Source organism: Gallinula chloropus, assembly GCF_964237585.1.
Source record: "Gallinula chloropus genome assembly, chromosome: 26".
In the NCBI taxonomy this organism is placed as follows: Eukaryota; Metazoa; Chordata; class Aves; order Gruiformes; family Rallidae; genus Gallinula; species Gallinula chloropus.
The window spans coordinates 4820367-4838062 of NC_140111.1; the positions used below are offsets into that span (position 1 = coordinate 4820367).

Genomic DNA, 17696 nt, shown 5'->3' on the forward strand with positions numbered 1-17696 from the left:
CTCTTTCTCTCTCCTCTCTCTCTTTCTCTCTCTCTCTCTCTCTCTCTCTTTCTCTCTCTCTCTCTCTTTCTCTCTCTCTCTCTCTTTCTCTCTCTCTCTCTCTCTCTCTCTCTTTCTCTCTCTCTCTCTCTCCTTCTCTCTTTTCTCCACTGTAAATGTCTCACAGTGGAAGATTTTTTCCCAGTGAATTAATTATTGCAGGAAACCAGTGTAAAATATTGACGCCCTGTGTGTGCATGTATTTGAGAGCAGGAATGCTTTTGTCAGCCAAGTATAAATGCAAACTCTCTATGACTCTGAAGAGGGATTTTTTTTTTTTTTCATATACCTGTTTTATTTATCAGCAGGATGCCTGGTCTATGTGCTGTAACCCTCCCACCAATGGTGTTCCCTGCTTAGACACGGGTGCCTACCTCCATTTCCCCCTGCCCCCCTTCAACAGCTAATTTGCAAAGGCTAATTTGATGAATGAAAGCGACAGTGTGATGTATTCAGGCTGATTTTAGTCTGGTTGGTAACTCCTGCAGTGCACCCACTCCCCAGTAAAAGGGTTTATTGCTGCGCCCCTTTAATAGTGGCAGAAAATTCCCAACATTGAGATTGATGCTTGACTTGGATTAAGGCCCCATCCAACCTGGCCTTGAACATCTCCAGGGACAGGGCACCCACCCCGTCTCTGGGCAGCCTGTTCCAGTCCCTCACTGCTCCCTCTGTAAAGAACTTCCCCCTAATATCCAATTTCAATTCCATTCCCCCTAATATCCAATTTAGAGAGGTGGGAGATGGTCTCTTCAGCCAGGGGACAGGAGATGGGACGAGGGGAAATGTCCTCAAGCTGCCCCAGGGCAGGGTCAGAGCAGATGTGACGGAAAAGTTCTTCCCTGAAAGAGTTGTGGGGATGTGGAACAAGATGCCCAGGGTGGGAGTGAGTCACCTTCCCTGGGTATGTTTAACAGATGGGTAGATGAGGTGCTCATATGGGTTAACATAGGACAGGTCTTGCTGGACTTGATCTTAAAGGTCTTTTCTAACCCTGGGATTCTGTGATCACTCCCCTGTAAGAGGGTCTGGTTGGAGAGGGGTGCTCCTGGGTGCCTCCAGGGCAGTCTGAGTCACATAGGTGCCCACGGAGGCACTGTCTGTTTCTCCTCCGGGAGTGAGTGAGTGAGTGAGTGAGTGAGTGAGTGAGTGAGTGAGTGAGTGGGGAGTGAGTGAGCAGCACGTGGTGCTCAGCCACTGCTTGAGGCTGACCCACCACACTTGGTGTTCTGATAGAACAGTTAAGTGCTTCTGCAGAAGGTGAGTGAAACAGAGGTTTGCTTCCTTGAAAAAGAACAACCAAAAAAAAAAAGACAATTAAATTGAATGCTGAGAGTGTGAGGAGTGGAACTGCCGAACCCGCAGGAAGACAGCGGTGAGGTTTGCTGGGGTGATGAAGTGAGCTCCTTGTGATTTCATTTATGGGTTTTTTAGCAGCCCACAAGATCATAGCTTTGTCACATTCTTCTTCCTTGAGATGGTTCTACCCATAATCACAGAGTTCTGTTAGAATTTAAATCCTAACGATTTCTAAAACATTCCGACCATTGACCTTGTGAACACACACAACAAGCTCACAGTCATAATTTCTACCTTGTCACTCCAGGTACAAGATGATCTCAGAATTCACTTGGCCAAACCATGACCTCCCTTCAGACAAAGATGCTGTGAAGAAGCTCATAGAGTGTCACGGGTTTCAGCACGACGTCGCTTACGGCAAGACCAAGATTTTCATCCGCACGCCTCGAACTCTGTTCACCTTGGAAGATCTGCATGCCAAGATGCTCGTGAGGATTGTCCTCTTCCTACAGAAGGTAAAACAAGGAGTTTGTTCTGATTCCCTTTCTGGAAAGCAAAACAGTTTGACACCATGAAAGGAGAAAAGTGTTGAGCCCAGAGTTGTGTCTCTGGCTGTACCTGCTGTGCCAGCTCACCTGGTTTCGCTTCAGTGAGGAATTCTGTGCCATCTGTGTCTGTGTCCATGATAACTTTCTCTGGAAATGCAAAGCTCAGGCTGCCCAAAAGATGCGGGACCCACCTGGTGTCGAGCTTTGTGGTTCTGTGTTTTCTTTAGCTGTGGTCTGAGGAGCTTCACAACAACTTTCTTGGACTACTTGTCACCTTCTTCCAGGCCTCTTCCCTGGAAATGGCAGTGAATTTTTCTCAAAGCTCATTCTGGCTGATCGTTTTGGAGTGAAGCCCCTCTCATTCCCCTTGGTTAGACTTCTCTGGATTATTAGTTGTGCTCCCACTGTGCTCACTCTGGTTTCTCAGGATGAGTTCCCCTGTCTGCAGCCACTTCTCCAAGTGTATTCAGTGAGTTCTCTGGAACATGCTGCTAATCTGGAGTCTCTTTTTTCCCACAGTGGTGTAAAGGCAAAGTATTGAGCTCCCTCCTTGGTGAATAAAGCTGCTGGGGGGACACCTTGCTCCCAGGTGACCTGAGGTTTTGTATTAAATATAAAGAGAGAGGTGAACTTCTTTGAAACTGAAAAGTGCAGTTGCTGAAGAATGCTTTAAAAGTCCCAGTCTGTGCTGGGGAAAGAGATGATGTCTCACTGCAAGGTGAGCCCTGAAGCTCCTCCTTCAGTGGACACCAGATGGTGTGAGGCAATGTGGCTTCACAAACCTTCACCCCCTGTTTCCTCCTCTCCCTGGAGTGCAGAGGGGTTAGTGTGGGTCTACACAGAGGCGTCTTTCTCTTCAGCAGGAAGGATTGAAATAGATCAGGTGGAGTCATCTTCTTGTTATTTCTCTCTGAGAAATCTCTGGTGAGATTTCAGGGGTTGGACTCAATGACCTGGGAGTTGGACTCGATGATCTCTTGAGGTCCCTTCCAACCCCTATGATTCTGTGATTCTAATTTACCTGAGGAAAGATTTGTGGGGCAAAGACAAGATCCTTCTCAAGTGCTTTGAAGAAAAGTGGCTGGCCAGACCTCCTTTCCTGGAGCTTGACCCCACTGTGGCTCACCTGTATCTCTGTTTATATGCACTGGGTGTTCTTCAGCTTGCAAAGTAGTGGAGAGGAGCTCCTTAGAGCCCTGGAACTGGCAACTAAAGGCAAGAAACACATGAATTGAAGTGCTTACTGCACAGCTCATCAACAGCAGAGCAGGGCTTGGCTTGAAGGTCTGTAGGTGTGTAATTAGACACCTTGTACACTTTTAAATCCATCTGGAAAACACTTGGATTTTTCCTTCATTTTCTGTGTGTCTCTTGGCTCACTGTTACATCTCCCTGTGCAGCAGATCACCCTGTGCTCATACACCAGCCCTACTCACACACCGGCCCTGCTCACACACCAGCCCTGCTCACACACCAGCCCTGCTCTGCTGCCGGTAGATGGGGCAGTGGGAGACCGGCCGTGCTGCAGAAGGAACAGGCAGCACAATGAAACATAAAATCAGAGTAAGGCTCTGGAGAGGCTGTCGCTATACTGGGGAAACAGCCAGGCAGTTTTGCCTCTGTCTTAATTTCTGTTCTCAACTTGCTTTCAGCTGTTCAGGAAAAACTCAGGAAAATGGGATTCTTGGTGCCTTTTTCCCTGCTTGGCTGAGAATTAGCAGAGCTGGTGAAGGCAAACTGCTGCTCCTGAGAGCCACAGGATTACATCCCAAAGGGAAGGGAGAGATCAACTTGATTTCTAACAGAAACCACTGAGCCTCCTGTTGCATTGGGGTTCCTCAAATTTGGATTTGGGTGAAGGAAAAGACAACGGGAGATAAAATGGGGTGTTGTGTAAAGAGAGATGCCCAGGGGATAAAACCTGTGGGGAAATCACAGAATCCCAGACTGATCTGGGTTGGAAAGGACCCCAAAGGTCACAGAGCTCCAACCCCCCCCTGCCACAGGCAGGGACACCAACCTCCAGGCCTAGAGCTACACAAGGTTGCCCAGGGCCCCATCCAACCTGGCCTTGTTAAGGTGTAGCCTTAAAAGCAGCTGATGGTGTGCTGGGCTCTGTGTTTCTTTGCACAGAGAGGCTTTGCAGTGAAAGAAGGACCCGTGGCTCTGTTAGCTGGTATTTGAAAAAGCATCTTTGTTTCTCAGGATCTGGTATATCTGATGTGTTGCTCTTGGGCAAATTACAAGAGTTTAAAAAAAAATCATATGCAGTCATTATCTTAAGAGCTTCATTGTGTGAGGAACCATCAGCCCTTAAAATAACACTGGTTCCTTTATTTAGCAACAGGAACAATTTGCTTTAATTCAGTTTTAAATTGAATTAAAACTGACTTCCAGTTCGGGGAGATAATTTTACTTTCTTTTGTTCCACCTCTCCAGATATCTTCTACTTTGCCTTTGTCTTAGAATCACAGAATCCCAGACTGGTTTGCACTGAAAGGGACCTCAAAGCCAACCAAGTCCCACTCCCCTGCCATGGGGACACCTCTCACCAGCCCAGGCTGCTCAAGGCCCCGTCCAACCCGGCCTTGAACCTGCCAGGGATGGGCCAGCCACCACCTCCCTGGGCACCCTGTGCCAGGGCCTCACCCTCCTCAGAGTGAAGAATTTCATCCTAATATCCAATCTAAATCTACCCCCTTCCAGTTTAAACTGTTCCCCCTCATCCTGTCACTCCAGGCCCTTCTAAAAGTCGCTCCCCAGCTTTCCTGTAGCCCCTTCAGGGACTGGAAGCTGCTGTAAGATCTCCCTGGAGCCTTCTCTTCTCCAGCTTCTTCAACGCTCCTTATTCTTCTGTGATAAAATGTCAGTGGGATTCCAGGCTGTGATTTTTCCTTTTGACCAAACCACGTCACAGCAAGCAGATGTGATGTGATTTAACTGTTACAACTTGCTGGCTCCAGGAGAATTTAGCAAGTGAGAGCTGTCCAGTATTAGAAAACCCATATGGCAGCAGAGACATCGCTGTCAGAGTCAACTCAAAGGGTCATTTTAGAGGCGCCAGCTGAGAGCATCACTTCCTTTTACATGGTGCCTTTCAGTTTATTTACTGTACCTGTGGTCTTGTGTCTCTATGATTGTCTTCATGAATGCAAACAGAGCAGCTCTGATGCTCATCAGAAAGATAAAAAAAATCAAAGTGGAAAAAAGCTGCTGTAAAACCCTGTTGCTTTTTTCTGCCCTTGGAAACGTTCCCACGTATTCATTAGCTTTGCAGAACAGGGCTCTTTGTTCAAGGGGAAAAAAAAAGCCCAGCCAGCCAGCACGTGTGTATGCAAAGATGATGGATCTTGTCAATATAATTTAGTGCACTAGTTCAGTGTCATTTTATCAGCCCTGTACAGCTGTGTATGGAAATCGCTTCGCTAAACCTGCCTGATGCAGAGGAAGCAAAAATGGCTCTTACATCCCAGCCCAGCACCTCCTCAGCCAAAAATCCTCACGTGTGGATCCCTCTGAGCCCCTGTCTCAGGAGGGCAGTGTGGCTGGAAGGAGGCAGCACCGGTACACGCCGTGGGTGTCGTACAGTGGGTGTCACTCAGCATCCTCCGTGCCCGGATTGCAGAGGCTGCTCTCATCCCTGCAGCTGCGATCACCATGGCAACACTTCCCCAAACCCGGCGGGGAAGAGCAGCAAAAGAGAACCATGGCTGACTTGTCATCATTTAATGTTTCACCTTCCCTTTCTTCTCCATCCCCACGAGTCCTTGAAGCGTGGTGTGCTGGGAAGCATTAACCACAAAGGGAAGGGTTTGCTCTGACAAAGAAGGCGTTTTCATGTCACGTTAGGGATGGGTGGCAGGAATCTGATGAGGGCTTCGCTTCAGCGACCCCAATAAAAGGTGATGCAGCATCTTTGCCACCCCAACTCCAGGCATTTACCATCGGGAGGGAATGTGTGTGTGTGGTTTGGAATGTAAGTGGAAATAGGTCTATAATTACATCTGGATTTGTACCGTGACCTGAGAGGCTTTGATCTTGACAGGCTTTGGCAGGGAGAAGCTGTGAAAGGAGATGCTGTTGCTCCTTCCAAGGGGGCAGCATGTGGGTGCTGTGAAGGGCCACGGAAAATGAAGAATCGGGTGGATCTGCTGTGCAGCCAGTGCCACTTGTGGTATGGCCAAGCTTGATCCTTTTCTCCCTTGTGCCAGCAATATCCCTGTCTGCTTCCACTGAATATATCAAGGCAGAGATGTCAGGGTCAGTCTCTTCTCTCTGGTGATGAGTGATAAGACGAGAGAGAATGGCTTAAAATCACACCAGGGGAGACTGAGGTTGGATATCAGGAAGAATTTCTGTACTGAAAGTGTTGTCAGACATCAGAATAGGCTTCCCAGGGAGATGGTCGAGTCACCATCCCTGGAGGGGTTTAAAAGGCGTGTAGATGAAGTGCTGTCACCTGTCCCCTGGCTGAAGAGACCACCCCCCACCTCTCTGCACCCTCCTGGCAGGGCAGGGGAGGTGGGGAGAAGGTCTCCCCTCAGCCTCCTCTTCTCCAGGTTGAACACCCCCAGCTCCCTCAGCTGCTCCTCAGAGGATTTGCCCTCCAGCCCCTTCCCCAGCCTGGTTGCCCTTCTCTGGACTCGCTCCAGGACCTCAATGTCCTTCTTGTGGTGAGGAGTCCAGAACTGGACCCAGCACTGCAGCACCGTTTGTATGCTCTCAGCCATGAGGACTGCAGAGCTGGCAGCAGAGCCAGTGGTTCGGGGTTGCTGCTCACCACTGCTCACACCATCCAGCCTCTTCAGGTTTCTCTTTACTTGATTTCAGGATGCAGAATGTGTCGGAACAACTTTAGAAGGGATCTGAATTGATGACTGTGAGGGATCAGAGGAGGTCCCCATGTCCCTCTGGACATCCCAGTCTCAAATGTGGCTCTTTTCCCCCTCTCAAATGGGCTCCTTTCAGCAAACATCTCCCCAGTCCCATGTTTGCTAAGCAAACTTCTTGTAGTCCTGGTCTTTTACGGTGACTGTTTCAGGTTTAACTCTGTCCTGTCACAGGTTGGGGTTTTTCCATGCTCAATCATGTTCATCACAGACAAATGGGGAAGACCAGATCCTGAAGGGATTGCTACTGATGTTTCCTTGTTGTCCTGGAAGGGAATTCTTTGGTGTTATCCCTGAGCTTTTCATTTCTTAAAAGCTACTGATCTGCTGCTCCTCAGGATGTCTTTAATCCTTGTTCCACCTGTAAAGATACTGCCCGTGTGGTGTGAATTAAAGAGCACAAATAGCATTCAGCAACCCTACCTTTGAGAAGATCTTAATGTGATAGTAAAAACACCAGATCCTGTAAGAAGGTGGAGATCACAGAATCCCAGAGCATTAGGAGCTGGAAGGTACCTCGAAAGATCATCTAGTCCAACCCCCTGCCAGAGCAGGGTCACCCAGACTAAATCACACAGGAACCAGGAGGGTTTGAATGTCTCCAGAGCAGGAGACTCCCCAACCTTTCTGGGCAGCCTGTACCAGTGCTCCATCACCCTCACAGTAAAGGATGCACAGATAATTTCTGTGTGTATTTTCTTCCCCTGGAGAGGACACTGTGATATGAATCACACCCCCTCCCCGGGCCGTTTCCCGCTCTTTCACAGGGATGGGTAGTGAGCTGCGTGTTGGTTTGGGGCCTCTGGGTCAGAAATAGGTGTACAGTGAGTGATCTGTTTCTGGAGTTTATTCTGTCCACAATAAGTGATACTGTCCTCCCCAGAGAGAGCGTGTTTCACAGAGCTGTCTTGGTTGGAAGGGACCCTTTAGCTCATCAGGTCCAACATCCCCCTAACCTGCCAGCCTGTCCTGTAGACAGAGGTCAGTGATGTTCTCCAGGTCTTTGCCTGGCTCCCTTTTCCCTGTACCTGCTCATTGCTGTCAGAGCTCCGGGACCGGGGATGGAGCTTCACTAGGTAGATGTGGGTTTTGAACTGCAGCAGCTGCTGTGCTGCAGCACTGTTGTGTCTCCAAGAGATGCCTCAGGAGGAGAGCAGCAGGGCGAGTGAGCATCGTACCTCTCCTTAATACTTCCCCAATCCCCTCAGACCTTTGTGCTTGGGGTGACCTAACACTGAGCATGGGTTATTTTGTATTCAGTAGCTCCTGCTGGATTTCTCTCCCCCAAACTTCTCCTCAAACATGTGCCACTGGCTTTTCGGTTTTGTAGCTGCCTCTGGCACGCTCAGCTAGCCATTGTGTGAGGATACCTTGCTTTGTTTGGGTCCTTGCATCTGTCAGCCTCCCTTGACACCCACCCATTCCTGTACCAGCAAGGCAGGACTTTGCTCAGGACTCCAGATGTCTGTCACATCCCCTCTTGGTCCTCCCTTCCCACCAAGAAGTGTCCTAGATGATTTAACATCATGTTGAGAGGTTGCTCTGGTAGCAATAAATACAGGAAAACACACAATGAGCTGTGGTTTTGTATCTTCAGCAAGAAGAACTTGACCTTGACTTTCCATGGGATGAGAGAAGTTTCCTGCCACTTTCTACTGGTGGCAATCTTCTGGCCATTGCAAACATCTCCACTTCCCTAGTACAGGAGCTGTGGCTGTTCTCTTCATCTGTTCTTACAAAGTCACCGCGTTTCTCCCAACATTTCCCTTCCCTGCTCGTTGCCAGAGGTGGGAAATTCTGGAGTGCCAAACTGAGATGAGTCCTGGGGTGCCCTTGGTCAGGACAGCGGGGTGCTGCAGGTGGGGTGCTGCTGAGGAGACTGAATGGCCTGAGCAGGTCCCTGTGAGTAGGGTGGCTAAGGGCTTTCCTGAGCCTTTCAGGCCGCACTGCAGCAGCAGCAGCTCAGGCTTGGCCTGGAAGGAAGCATGACATTTGCTGCAGCCGTTGCTGAGCAGCAGGATGAGCTGCAGGAGAAACCCAGAGCAGCTCTGAGGGCTCTGCATCCAGCACGGCGTGTGGACGTGCACGAGCTCTGGGTGCACAGCGTGCTCAGACCCCCTGTTCCTTTGATAATTTTGATGTTTATTATTGGCCACAGTCCTGTTAATGCAATCTAATTAATCTCCAAGCAGGACCCTTCTCTCTTTTCCCAGCTCGTGGAGTATTGTCTCGATTTAAGCGGAGCGATAGAATGAACATTGTTCAGCTGACTCATGTGAAAAGAGAAAACAGCAGTTAGCAAATTAAGCAGCTCTTCCTACTCGCTGTTTACGAGCTCTGTAACGTGATCTATTAGGATGGGGAGGCTTTTGTTTAAAGCCATTCCCCACAAACCTTCTGTGGGAGCTGAATTTCCTTGAGCTGGGAAAACTGGACAGTCCAGCAGCACCAGTTCACCAAACTGGGTGGGCAAGCCTGCTTCCAGGAGGGCTTCAGGGCTGCCCAGGGACATGCTGGCAGCACAGAGGGTACCCTGGGTGTGGCACTACAGGGTCTGGAGCAGCCCCAGCTCTCAGTGAGCCAGGGGCAGGAGGGGACATGGCTCAGGTGCCACATACCTCCTGATAGGATACAAGGACCTCGCAGCTCTGCTCCTCCTTCCTGGCCTCAATCCTCTTGTACAGCTCCACCATGGTGAGGTACATGATGCCAGGGCTTGTTTCTGAGCCCAGCATGGTGTAGGTTTTTCCTGCTTCAGTTGTGCCGTAGGCAAACACTGGAGAAAGGGTGGCTGGTTGGGGAGGAGAGGGAGAGGGAGAGGGAGAGGGAGAGGGAGAGGGAGAGGGAGAGGGAGAGGGAGAGGGAGAGGGAGAGGGAGAGGGAGAGGGAGAGGAGTTTTCCCAGCTCAAGGAAAATCAGCTCCTGCAGAAGGTTTGTGGTGGGTGCTGAGTGTGAATATTACCCACTCCCAAGGAGATGACCCCTTTTCAAAAGCAATCAGGAATTGTCTAATTAAAGCTTGCTTCAGCTTGGAGCAGTTATTCAAACTGCAGTGCCTCAGAGGACCCTGCGGCGCAACCGCGTGCGCTCGGCTCCCGCGCTGCGCTATTGACTTTAAATATTTAATAAACCTGTCCTGTTTGAGAGCCTTTAAATCTGCTCAGGAAGGTTCATGCCTGTGTGAATTTCTGCCTTGGTTTGGTTTGAATTCTTCTCCGTTTGGGTGCCTGGAGGGCAGCTCGTGCTAGGGCAGCGTGAAATATTGATCACGAAACAATTTGGGCTGGTGTAAAGGAGACCAAACGGGGAGGGGGGGGTGGGCACACTGCCTTACAGCCAGCATGAAATAGCAAAACCTTTGAAAACCTGGTTGTAGAGCTGCTCAAAACCACAACACTGGTGTTTAATTCAGGCAAGGTCGGTTTGTTTGCTGAATTCTGGGCATTTGCTTGCTCGCTTTTACGTTCAGCTTGCGCACTGTGTGGGTTTTCTTCTATGTTTGGGGAGATTGCAGCATCTAGGTCAAATCTAGATTATCCCTTTCACCATGGAAGAGCTACAGGCGAGGGGATCGGGGCACTCTGGGCCCAGCCCCTCTGGTCTGCTGGTTTCCCCTGTGCTCCTCATGGCCTGTTTGATTGTTTTCCTTTCTTCTTCTCTTTTTATGGGAAACTCTGGGCTTGGGAGCAGCCTGCAGCCTGCAAACAAGCCTGTAATGTGGAGGTCGGTATGTAGGATCTATGTGCTGTAAGGTGATGGACTTGATCTGTGTTTGGGTTCTTTAGCTTTTGCTAGAAGCTCCCTGAGGTTTTCAAGCTGATGCTAAAGCCGTGTCCAGGCTGCCATCACCAGTCTGCTCTAACTGTAATTTATTAAATTAGAATCAAAGCTTCATGTGGATTAAACATCCTCCATAAGAGGTTTCAGCAGTTCCCATAAGACAAGACACAACTCTTGGTCTGGATAAATGCTCCGTTTCCCCTTCCACAAGTCCCAGTTTCAGGAGCCACCAACCCAGCTGCCACACTGGAAGGAAGGAGACCACTGATGGGATCACTGAGCTTCCGGAGCTGTGCAGGAGCATCACTTGGTGCAGAGCTTCTCCTGGTCCCAGCACTCACTTCCTGAAGAGTCAGATGTGGGGACTGTGGGAGAGCAAGCAGCAAGGAACACCTTTCACTGGAAGCACCCATAGAAACACACACTCTTCCTCATGTTCAGAGTTCTGGCTCAATTTCCTGTGTTGCCCAGACTTTATTTCCATCCTTTCCCTTTCCACTCACCCCCTTAGCCCTTTAGTCATAATTTACTTGCCAGCTTTGATCCTTCTTCACCCAACCTTTTGGAGGGCAAAGCATAGAGGAGGCAGAGTATTGAGAGAGAATTGGAGAGACTGTGGGCGAGAGCTGGATAAGGGGGAATAGATTTGATTTTAAAAAGTCTAGAAACACCTTTTCCTTCCATTTTTGCTATGAACTTGCTGATAAGTTTCTGCTCTTGAGTTGTTGATTTGCTTGTGGGTCCCTTCCCTGCCCGCTCGCGTTGTGGAGCCAACACGTGGTGCTGGTTACTCCCTTTCCCGTGGCCTCCTCAGCTCTTGGGCACCTCCTCTTGTAGAGGACAATGTATTCCACTGTGTCTCTTGCTTGGTCACTGTGCTGACCGATGACAAAATCGATCTCTTTGGAGTCTGCTCTTCAGCCTGTCGCTTTGGAAACGGTCATTGAACAAGCCTGGCTTCCTCAGGGCTTGTCCTGACACCCCACAGTGACAACAGCTTGTTCCTGTGACCGCGTAACTGCCAGTGCTCTGCCCTTCCCTTGGGTCCTGCACACATCTCCACCTCATCATCACCCCCACTGAAGTCCTGCCAGATCCTTCTGCAGTCCTCTACCTGTTTGGCTTGGCTTGCAGTCCCATGTAGCGGTGCCTGGCTAGGAGCTTCACCTTGCTGGTTGGGATTTGGACATCAAAGAAGGCAGATGGCTCTTGAACTCATCATGAAGCATTACCAGCAATGTCACTGTGATTTGAGGCTCGCTCTACCCTGCTGTTGATTTTTCCTGAAAGATATATGGACTTACCTCTTCGAGTCTCCTGTTCCTCTGTCAGATTCAGTTCAAGCTGGCTAGGGATTCAGAAGGTATCAGGGAAACCTCAGGAGGTCAGACCAGGACAGGGTTATCTTCAGCCTCACTGCTCTGCAAAGCCAGGGTAAGCAGGAGTGAAGGCTGCAGAGGGCTGGCAAGGGAAGTGATGCAGGCTCTGCCCTTCTCAGGCTTGTGTGTGGAACACACACCCAAAGCTCTGGGCTTGCTGGTGGGAGGCTCTGATTTGAGTTCAAGCTGAAAGCTGTTCACTCTTGGCTGAGCTTCAGAAAGGTGGTGCACGTGAGGTGGTGAATCCTTTCTGGACTGTGATATTATCTGAGGTACAGAAGACTGTGAGAAGGTACAATCCTGGGTGCACAGATCTTTCTTTGGGTTTTTTTGCCACATGGTCTCCTGTGTTTGGCTGTGACTGTTATCATCCCCTGGCACGGAACAGAGAAGTCACTTGTGTAACATGAGATGCTGTGTAGAGTATCTGCTAAATACAGAACCACAGAGTCACAGAATCGTGACAATTCCAGACAGGCTGGAGTTGGAGGTACTTGTGGAGATTATCCAGTCCAACCCCCTGCCAGAGCAGGATCACCTCGGGCAGGTCACATAGGACAGCGTCCAGGCGGGTTTGGGATCTACCCAGAGAAAGAGACCCCCCGCCTCTCTGGGCAGCTTGGCCCAGGGCTTGGGAACCCACAGAGTGAAAAAGATTTTCCTCACATTAGGATAGACCTTCCTGAGTTCCAGTTTGTCCCCATTGCCCCTTGTCCTGTTGCTGGGCACCACTGGGAAGGGTCTGGCCCCATCCCCTTGACACCCTGCTTTACATATTGATCAGTGTCACACCAGTGAAGTGGTGGATGCTCCAGCACCTCCCCAGTTGCATCATGTCAGTCATGAACAGGAGATAGCTGACACAAGGACCATGAGGAGAACGAGGAGGAGTTAGTCTGATGGATGTTGGAAGAAGGAGTTTGAAACCCAAAGTCTTGATTTCCTCTTTGAATGTTGGGTGAGAAGAGCACCCCTCGCATCTGCTGCACGGCTTGCCACACACAGTGGTTCTCAGCCACATGGCAGGACTATCAGTAAAGCTGTCAGGAAAACCTTTGACATTGGCTTCATAAAGCGAATATCATGGTGGAAACTGCCTCAGGTAATTAATTAATTCCTCTGTAAATAGGAGGCTTGATATGCATCAGTGGTGCTAGGGGATGTTTCTCAAGAGGGAAATAACCTCTTCAGCCGAGCCCGTAGCGGCGGTGAAGCACTCTTCCTGTGCAGGCTCATTATCCTTCCAGTTTAATTCTACAAGGAAACAAAAATACAATCTTCAGCTTGGCAGACTATATTAGCAGGAAAGTACAGCTGTTGACGAACCCCGCGGGGACGTGCATGTCAGCTGGAGAGCGCTCAGGGGAGTCTGCGTTCCTCTGGTTACGGGATAGGAACAGCATGGCCACCGTGCTTCATCGCGTGTGGCTCCTCCAGTGAGGGGTTGGTGGGGATGTACAGTCACACTCAGCCCTGGGGTGTCTCTTTGCACGTGGTGTGTGAAGGAGAAGCCCAGAACACGCCGTGTTTTCTGCCTGTAGTGTGTCCCCAGCACTTATACAGCTCGCAGTGGGGCTGGCTTCCCATCCGGCAGGTTGGGAGGATATTGTGTGTCCCACCTGGAGTATTGTGTCCAGTAATGGGCCCCCTGGACAGAGTCCAGAGGAGGCTACGAAGATGATTAAGGGCCTGGAGCATCTCCCCTGTGAGGAAAGGCTGAGTGAGCTGAGGCTGTTCAGCCTGGAGAGAAGAACCCTGAGAGGGGAATCTGATCAATGTTTATCAATATCTGAAGGGTAGGACACAGGGGGAAATGGGCAGCCTCTTCTCAGTGTCTGTGGGGACAGGACAAGGGGCGATGGCCTCAAGCTGGAGCACAGGGAGTTCCACACCAGTATGTGGAAGAACTTCTTCCTGGTGAGGGTGAGGGAGCCCTGGGACAGGCTGCCCAGGGGGTGTGGAGTCTCCTCTAGAGATACTCCAGACCCATCTGGATGCTGACCTGTGTGACCTGTCCTAGGGAGCTGCTTTGGCAGGGGGTTGGACCTGATGAGCTCTGGAAGTCCCTTCTGACCCCTACGATTCCATGATTCTGTTTGGTTTCCATATTTGCTTGCTTGCCAGCACACAGCCCCAGTAACCATTCCCCAAACTATTTTCAGAGGAATCTTTTCTAATCAGAGGTAAAATCATTTCTCAAGATGGCATTTTTTCAGGGATGGTTCCGCTGGGTCGGTTTGGCATGAAGAAGTCACTTCCTTTCCAACTGATATATTTCTGGATTTTCAGCAGTGTGGGAGTATGGAAAGAGAAAGAACAATCCTGCTTTATATCCCTCAACCTGTCTTCTCCACTGACTCCCAGGTTTGGAGGGGCACTCTGGCTCGCCTCCGCTACAAGAGAACAAAGGCCGCCCTCACGATACTCAAGCATTACCGCCGCTACAAGGTGAAGTCCTACATCCACGAGGTCGCCCGGCGCTTCCACAGCGTGAGGCAGATGAAGGATTATGGGAGGCACGTGCAGTGGCCCACTCCACCCAAAGTGCTGCGCCGCTTCGAAGAGGCACTCCAGAACATCTACCATAGGTACAACCAAAACCTCTTGGCTTCTTGTAGGGGAACAAACAGCTACTGCTTGTTCCCTACCGGTTGGAAAACTGACTGAAGAACGTGTGGATGTCATGGATGAAAATGTCTGTAGCTTTTGATATCCGTAACCAGGCAAATAATTACTCTGTTTCAAACATTTAGGCAGGATGGGGATTGTATTTCCTTTCTTGGCCCATTTTTTCATTGTTTCCCCCCCCAAAAAAAGAGCAGCTGCTGTTAGTGGGGAGAGAAAAGGAATCTCTTTGACTTCCTCTAGGCTTCCAGTAAGTCAGTGCTATTCTGCAGTAGAATCAGCGGTGTCATACCATCTCCTTGTATTCTGTGTGCAGAAGAGGTATTTTCTACCTCTATTTTGACCTGATCTCTAAAAAACCTGGTGACTTTTTCTCTGGTACCTTCTAGAGAAAGCAAATCCAATTCCAATTTGAAAACATGACAGCTTGGGGTTGGACCTGGTGATCTCTCGAGGTCCCTTCCAACCCCTACAATTCTGTGATTCCAAAAATCACCGAGCAAGAGCAACGTTGGCTGGATGAGGCCTCTAGAGATCTCCAGTCCAGCCATCTGCATGGAGGGGATTTACCACCAGCCCTAGAGCAAGTCAGCTTTGGGTTTTCCCCAGCTGCCTCTTGAAAGCCAAACACATCCTGTCAGGGTAGAGTGTCCTGCTTTCTGGATGAGCTCAATTCTTGCCACTACGAAGTTGTAGTTAGCAGAAGATTTTTTTCATCCCATTAATCCTAGAGAACCGGTGTTGCAGCTGAAGGCTGAAGTGTGGAGTGATGGGTGGGCTACCCTGCCCCATTTCATGTTACAGCTGGTTGGGTTTCAATTGCAGGGCCAAATTCAGCTGTTAGAGGTGAGTGATGTTGTAAATGAGGCAAAAAAATGGGCTTGCAAAACCTTTATTGCAAACAGATGTGCCAGTAGTTACCTTCTGGGTATGGGATGGGGAGCACGTCAGCCAGACTCGTTAGGACTCCGAGATGATTTGTGACTTTCAGATGATAACTGACGTTTCCAGCATTATGAATGCAGTGGAAGAACTTCTATTTTCCCTGAATTTTATAGACTAGGGCTGTCCTTGCTCTGCTGATCTGGCAGAACTGATCCCTGTAGTGCCTGGTACAGACTCTGGAACTGATTCAGGCCTTTTGTGGCAGGTGGAGAGCGGGTGAACTCATCCGGAGCGTCCCACCAGAAGTCCTACCCCAACTGAGGGCCAAGGTTGCTGCCATGGAGGTGCTGAAGGGTCACAGAGCTGATATCGGCCTACAGAGAGCATGGGAGGGGAATTACATCGCCCTGGTGAGTATGAGTGGAGGGGCAGGAAGAGGGTGGGAATTTGGAAAAGTGGCCATTGGTTTCTTGGAGGTGAGAAGGACTTTGACAGTTCCCCTGTAAATGGGTTTATAGAGTTTCAGTGTCTTTGACTTCTACTGCAGTAGGAGTGATGTTTCTGAACACTAAGCTTAGCTTGAGCATCACGAGCAGTGTCAAACGCTAACGAGCAGTGCCATCAGCTGGCTCTCCAAATGGCCAAAGCTGGAGAAGAAGTCAATGGAAAACTGCAATCTAGATATAATGGGATGTAAGGAAATGGCATGAAATGAAAAAGAACAAAGAGATTCTCTCTAGGCAAGTCACATTGCTTCCTTTCACTCCATCCTTCTTTAAGCATCATGTTTTGTTAAGGCTTGCTTTCTTTTTTTTCCCAAAAGCTTATAAAACTCCAGCCTCTCCGCCGCTCTTGGGCACAGCAGAGGCTGGAGGGAGCTTTTGGAGGAGCTGTGGTCCTCTCTGGCCTGCTGTGACATAATGTAATGACTTACAGTAAGCAAGAAGAGTTACATTGCCTGTCTTTGCTCTTTCAGAAGCCAGATAACCCTCAGACCACGGGGTCCTTCATCCCTGTCGCCAACGAGCTGAAACGGAAAGACAAGTACATGAACATCCTCTTCTCCTGCCACGTCCGCAAGGTAACCAGCGTCTGCAGACACAGGGGCTGGGTGGGGAAACTTCTGCTGCTCAAGGGGTATCTCAAGGGGGATTCCCAGGGTGAGGAGGTGATCCTGGAGATGCTGTGACAGGCAGTGACCCAAAGCAGTCCTGTTCTGAGGAGCGGGATTGCTGTTTTCTGATGGATAACAGAACGCTGAACCTATTGCACCAAAGGGCATGGGGGGGTGAGGAGCTTCTAAAGCCTCTTCATGCCTGAGGCATGAGAAAATTCACATGATTCTGTGTAACTGGACTTTCTCCATGGCAGAATGTTGGGGGTTTTTGTTATTAAAGTGCTTGAAAGGTTTAAAAACCCTGGAAAAATGAGCTTGTGTAATTCATTTACGGGTAGTCCATAATGACATAAATGATGCTGGTTGGAAATGATTGTCAGGAGAGGATATTTGGAATTTTACCAAACCAACAGACAAGACCAGTGTCAGTGATAGGCTAAATGGATTTCAGGAGTTGTATATTCTTTTTGTTTCTCAAACTGCATTATTGGGGTCGGTTCCCACTTGCTGGGTGTGGAGCGTGTGCATCACACTTGGTCATGATTCTGCACAGATTATTTTTAACCATAACAACAAAAATTCATTTTGCAGCCTAAAAAACTCGCTTTCTAACCCAATTTCTTTGCTGCCAGGGGTGAGTTGCATTATTTATACAGCACTGATTTGGGTATACAAAAATAGAAACTCTTATTGCTTTCCAAGCAGGGATATTTCAGTGGAGTATTCCAAAGCTTTCAGCCTGTTCTCTGTAAGAGGCAGTTCTCTATTTGAGTGAATATTGGTTGGTGGTGTTGGGATTAAAGGACCGGCTGAGTCTCAGCCCAAACCTCTTCATAATCTTGCAGCAGTTTGGCCAGAACAAGGACAAGGAGAAGGAGGAGAATTTCCCCCCTGGCTTTTTCCCTTCAGGCTGGACCAAAAGGATTCCTCTTCTAATTCCTTTAAGGAACAGTTTCCAAATTGTTGCTGTTTCAGGCTGAACTGGAGTAACTGTAACTGTTCTTTAAGAATGATCAGAGGGCTGGAGCACCTCCCCTAGGAAGAGAGGCCGAGGAAGCCCCTCCCAGCTCTCAGGGGATTCTCTGATTCTATCAAAACGATAGCAGTTGACAGCCAACTGACCATGAGCCAGCAG

General features: G+C 49.4%; 1 protein-coding gene across 1 annotated transcript in view; it reads left to right on the forward strand.

The window, feature by feature from the left end:
* Positions 1–17696, forward strand: part of MYO1D (myosin ID) — a gene marked incomplete at its 5' end in the record, with an annotated part of 143061 nt that overhangs the window by 63798 nt on the left and 61567 nt on the right. Inside the window, 4 exons of the mRNA XM_084275549.1 lie at positions 1646–1853; positions 14299–14522; positions 15710–15854; positions 16421–16525. Of these exons, the coding sequence (XP_084131675.1) occupies positions 1646–1853; positions 14299–14522; positions 15710–15854; positions 16421–16525 (682 nt within the window). The remainder of the gene's footprint in view (positions 1–1645; positions 1854–14298; positions 14523–15709; positions 15855–16420; positions 16526–17696) is intronic.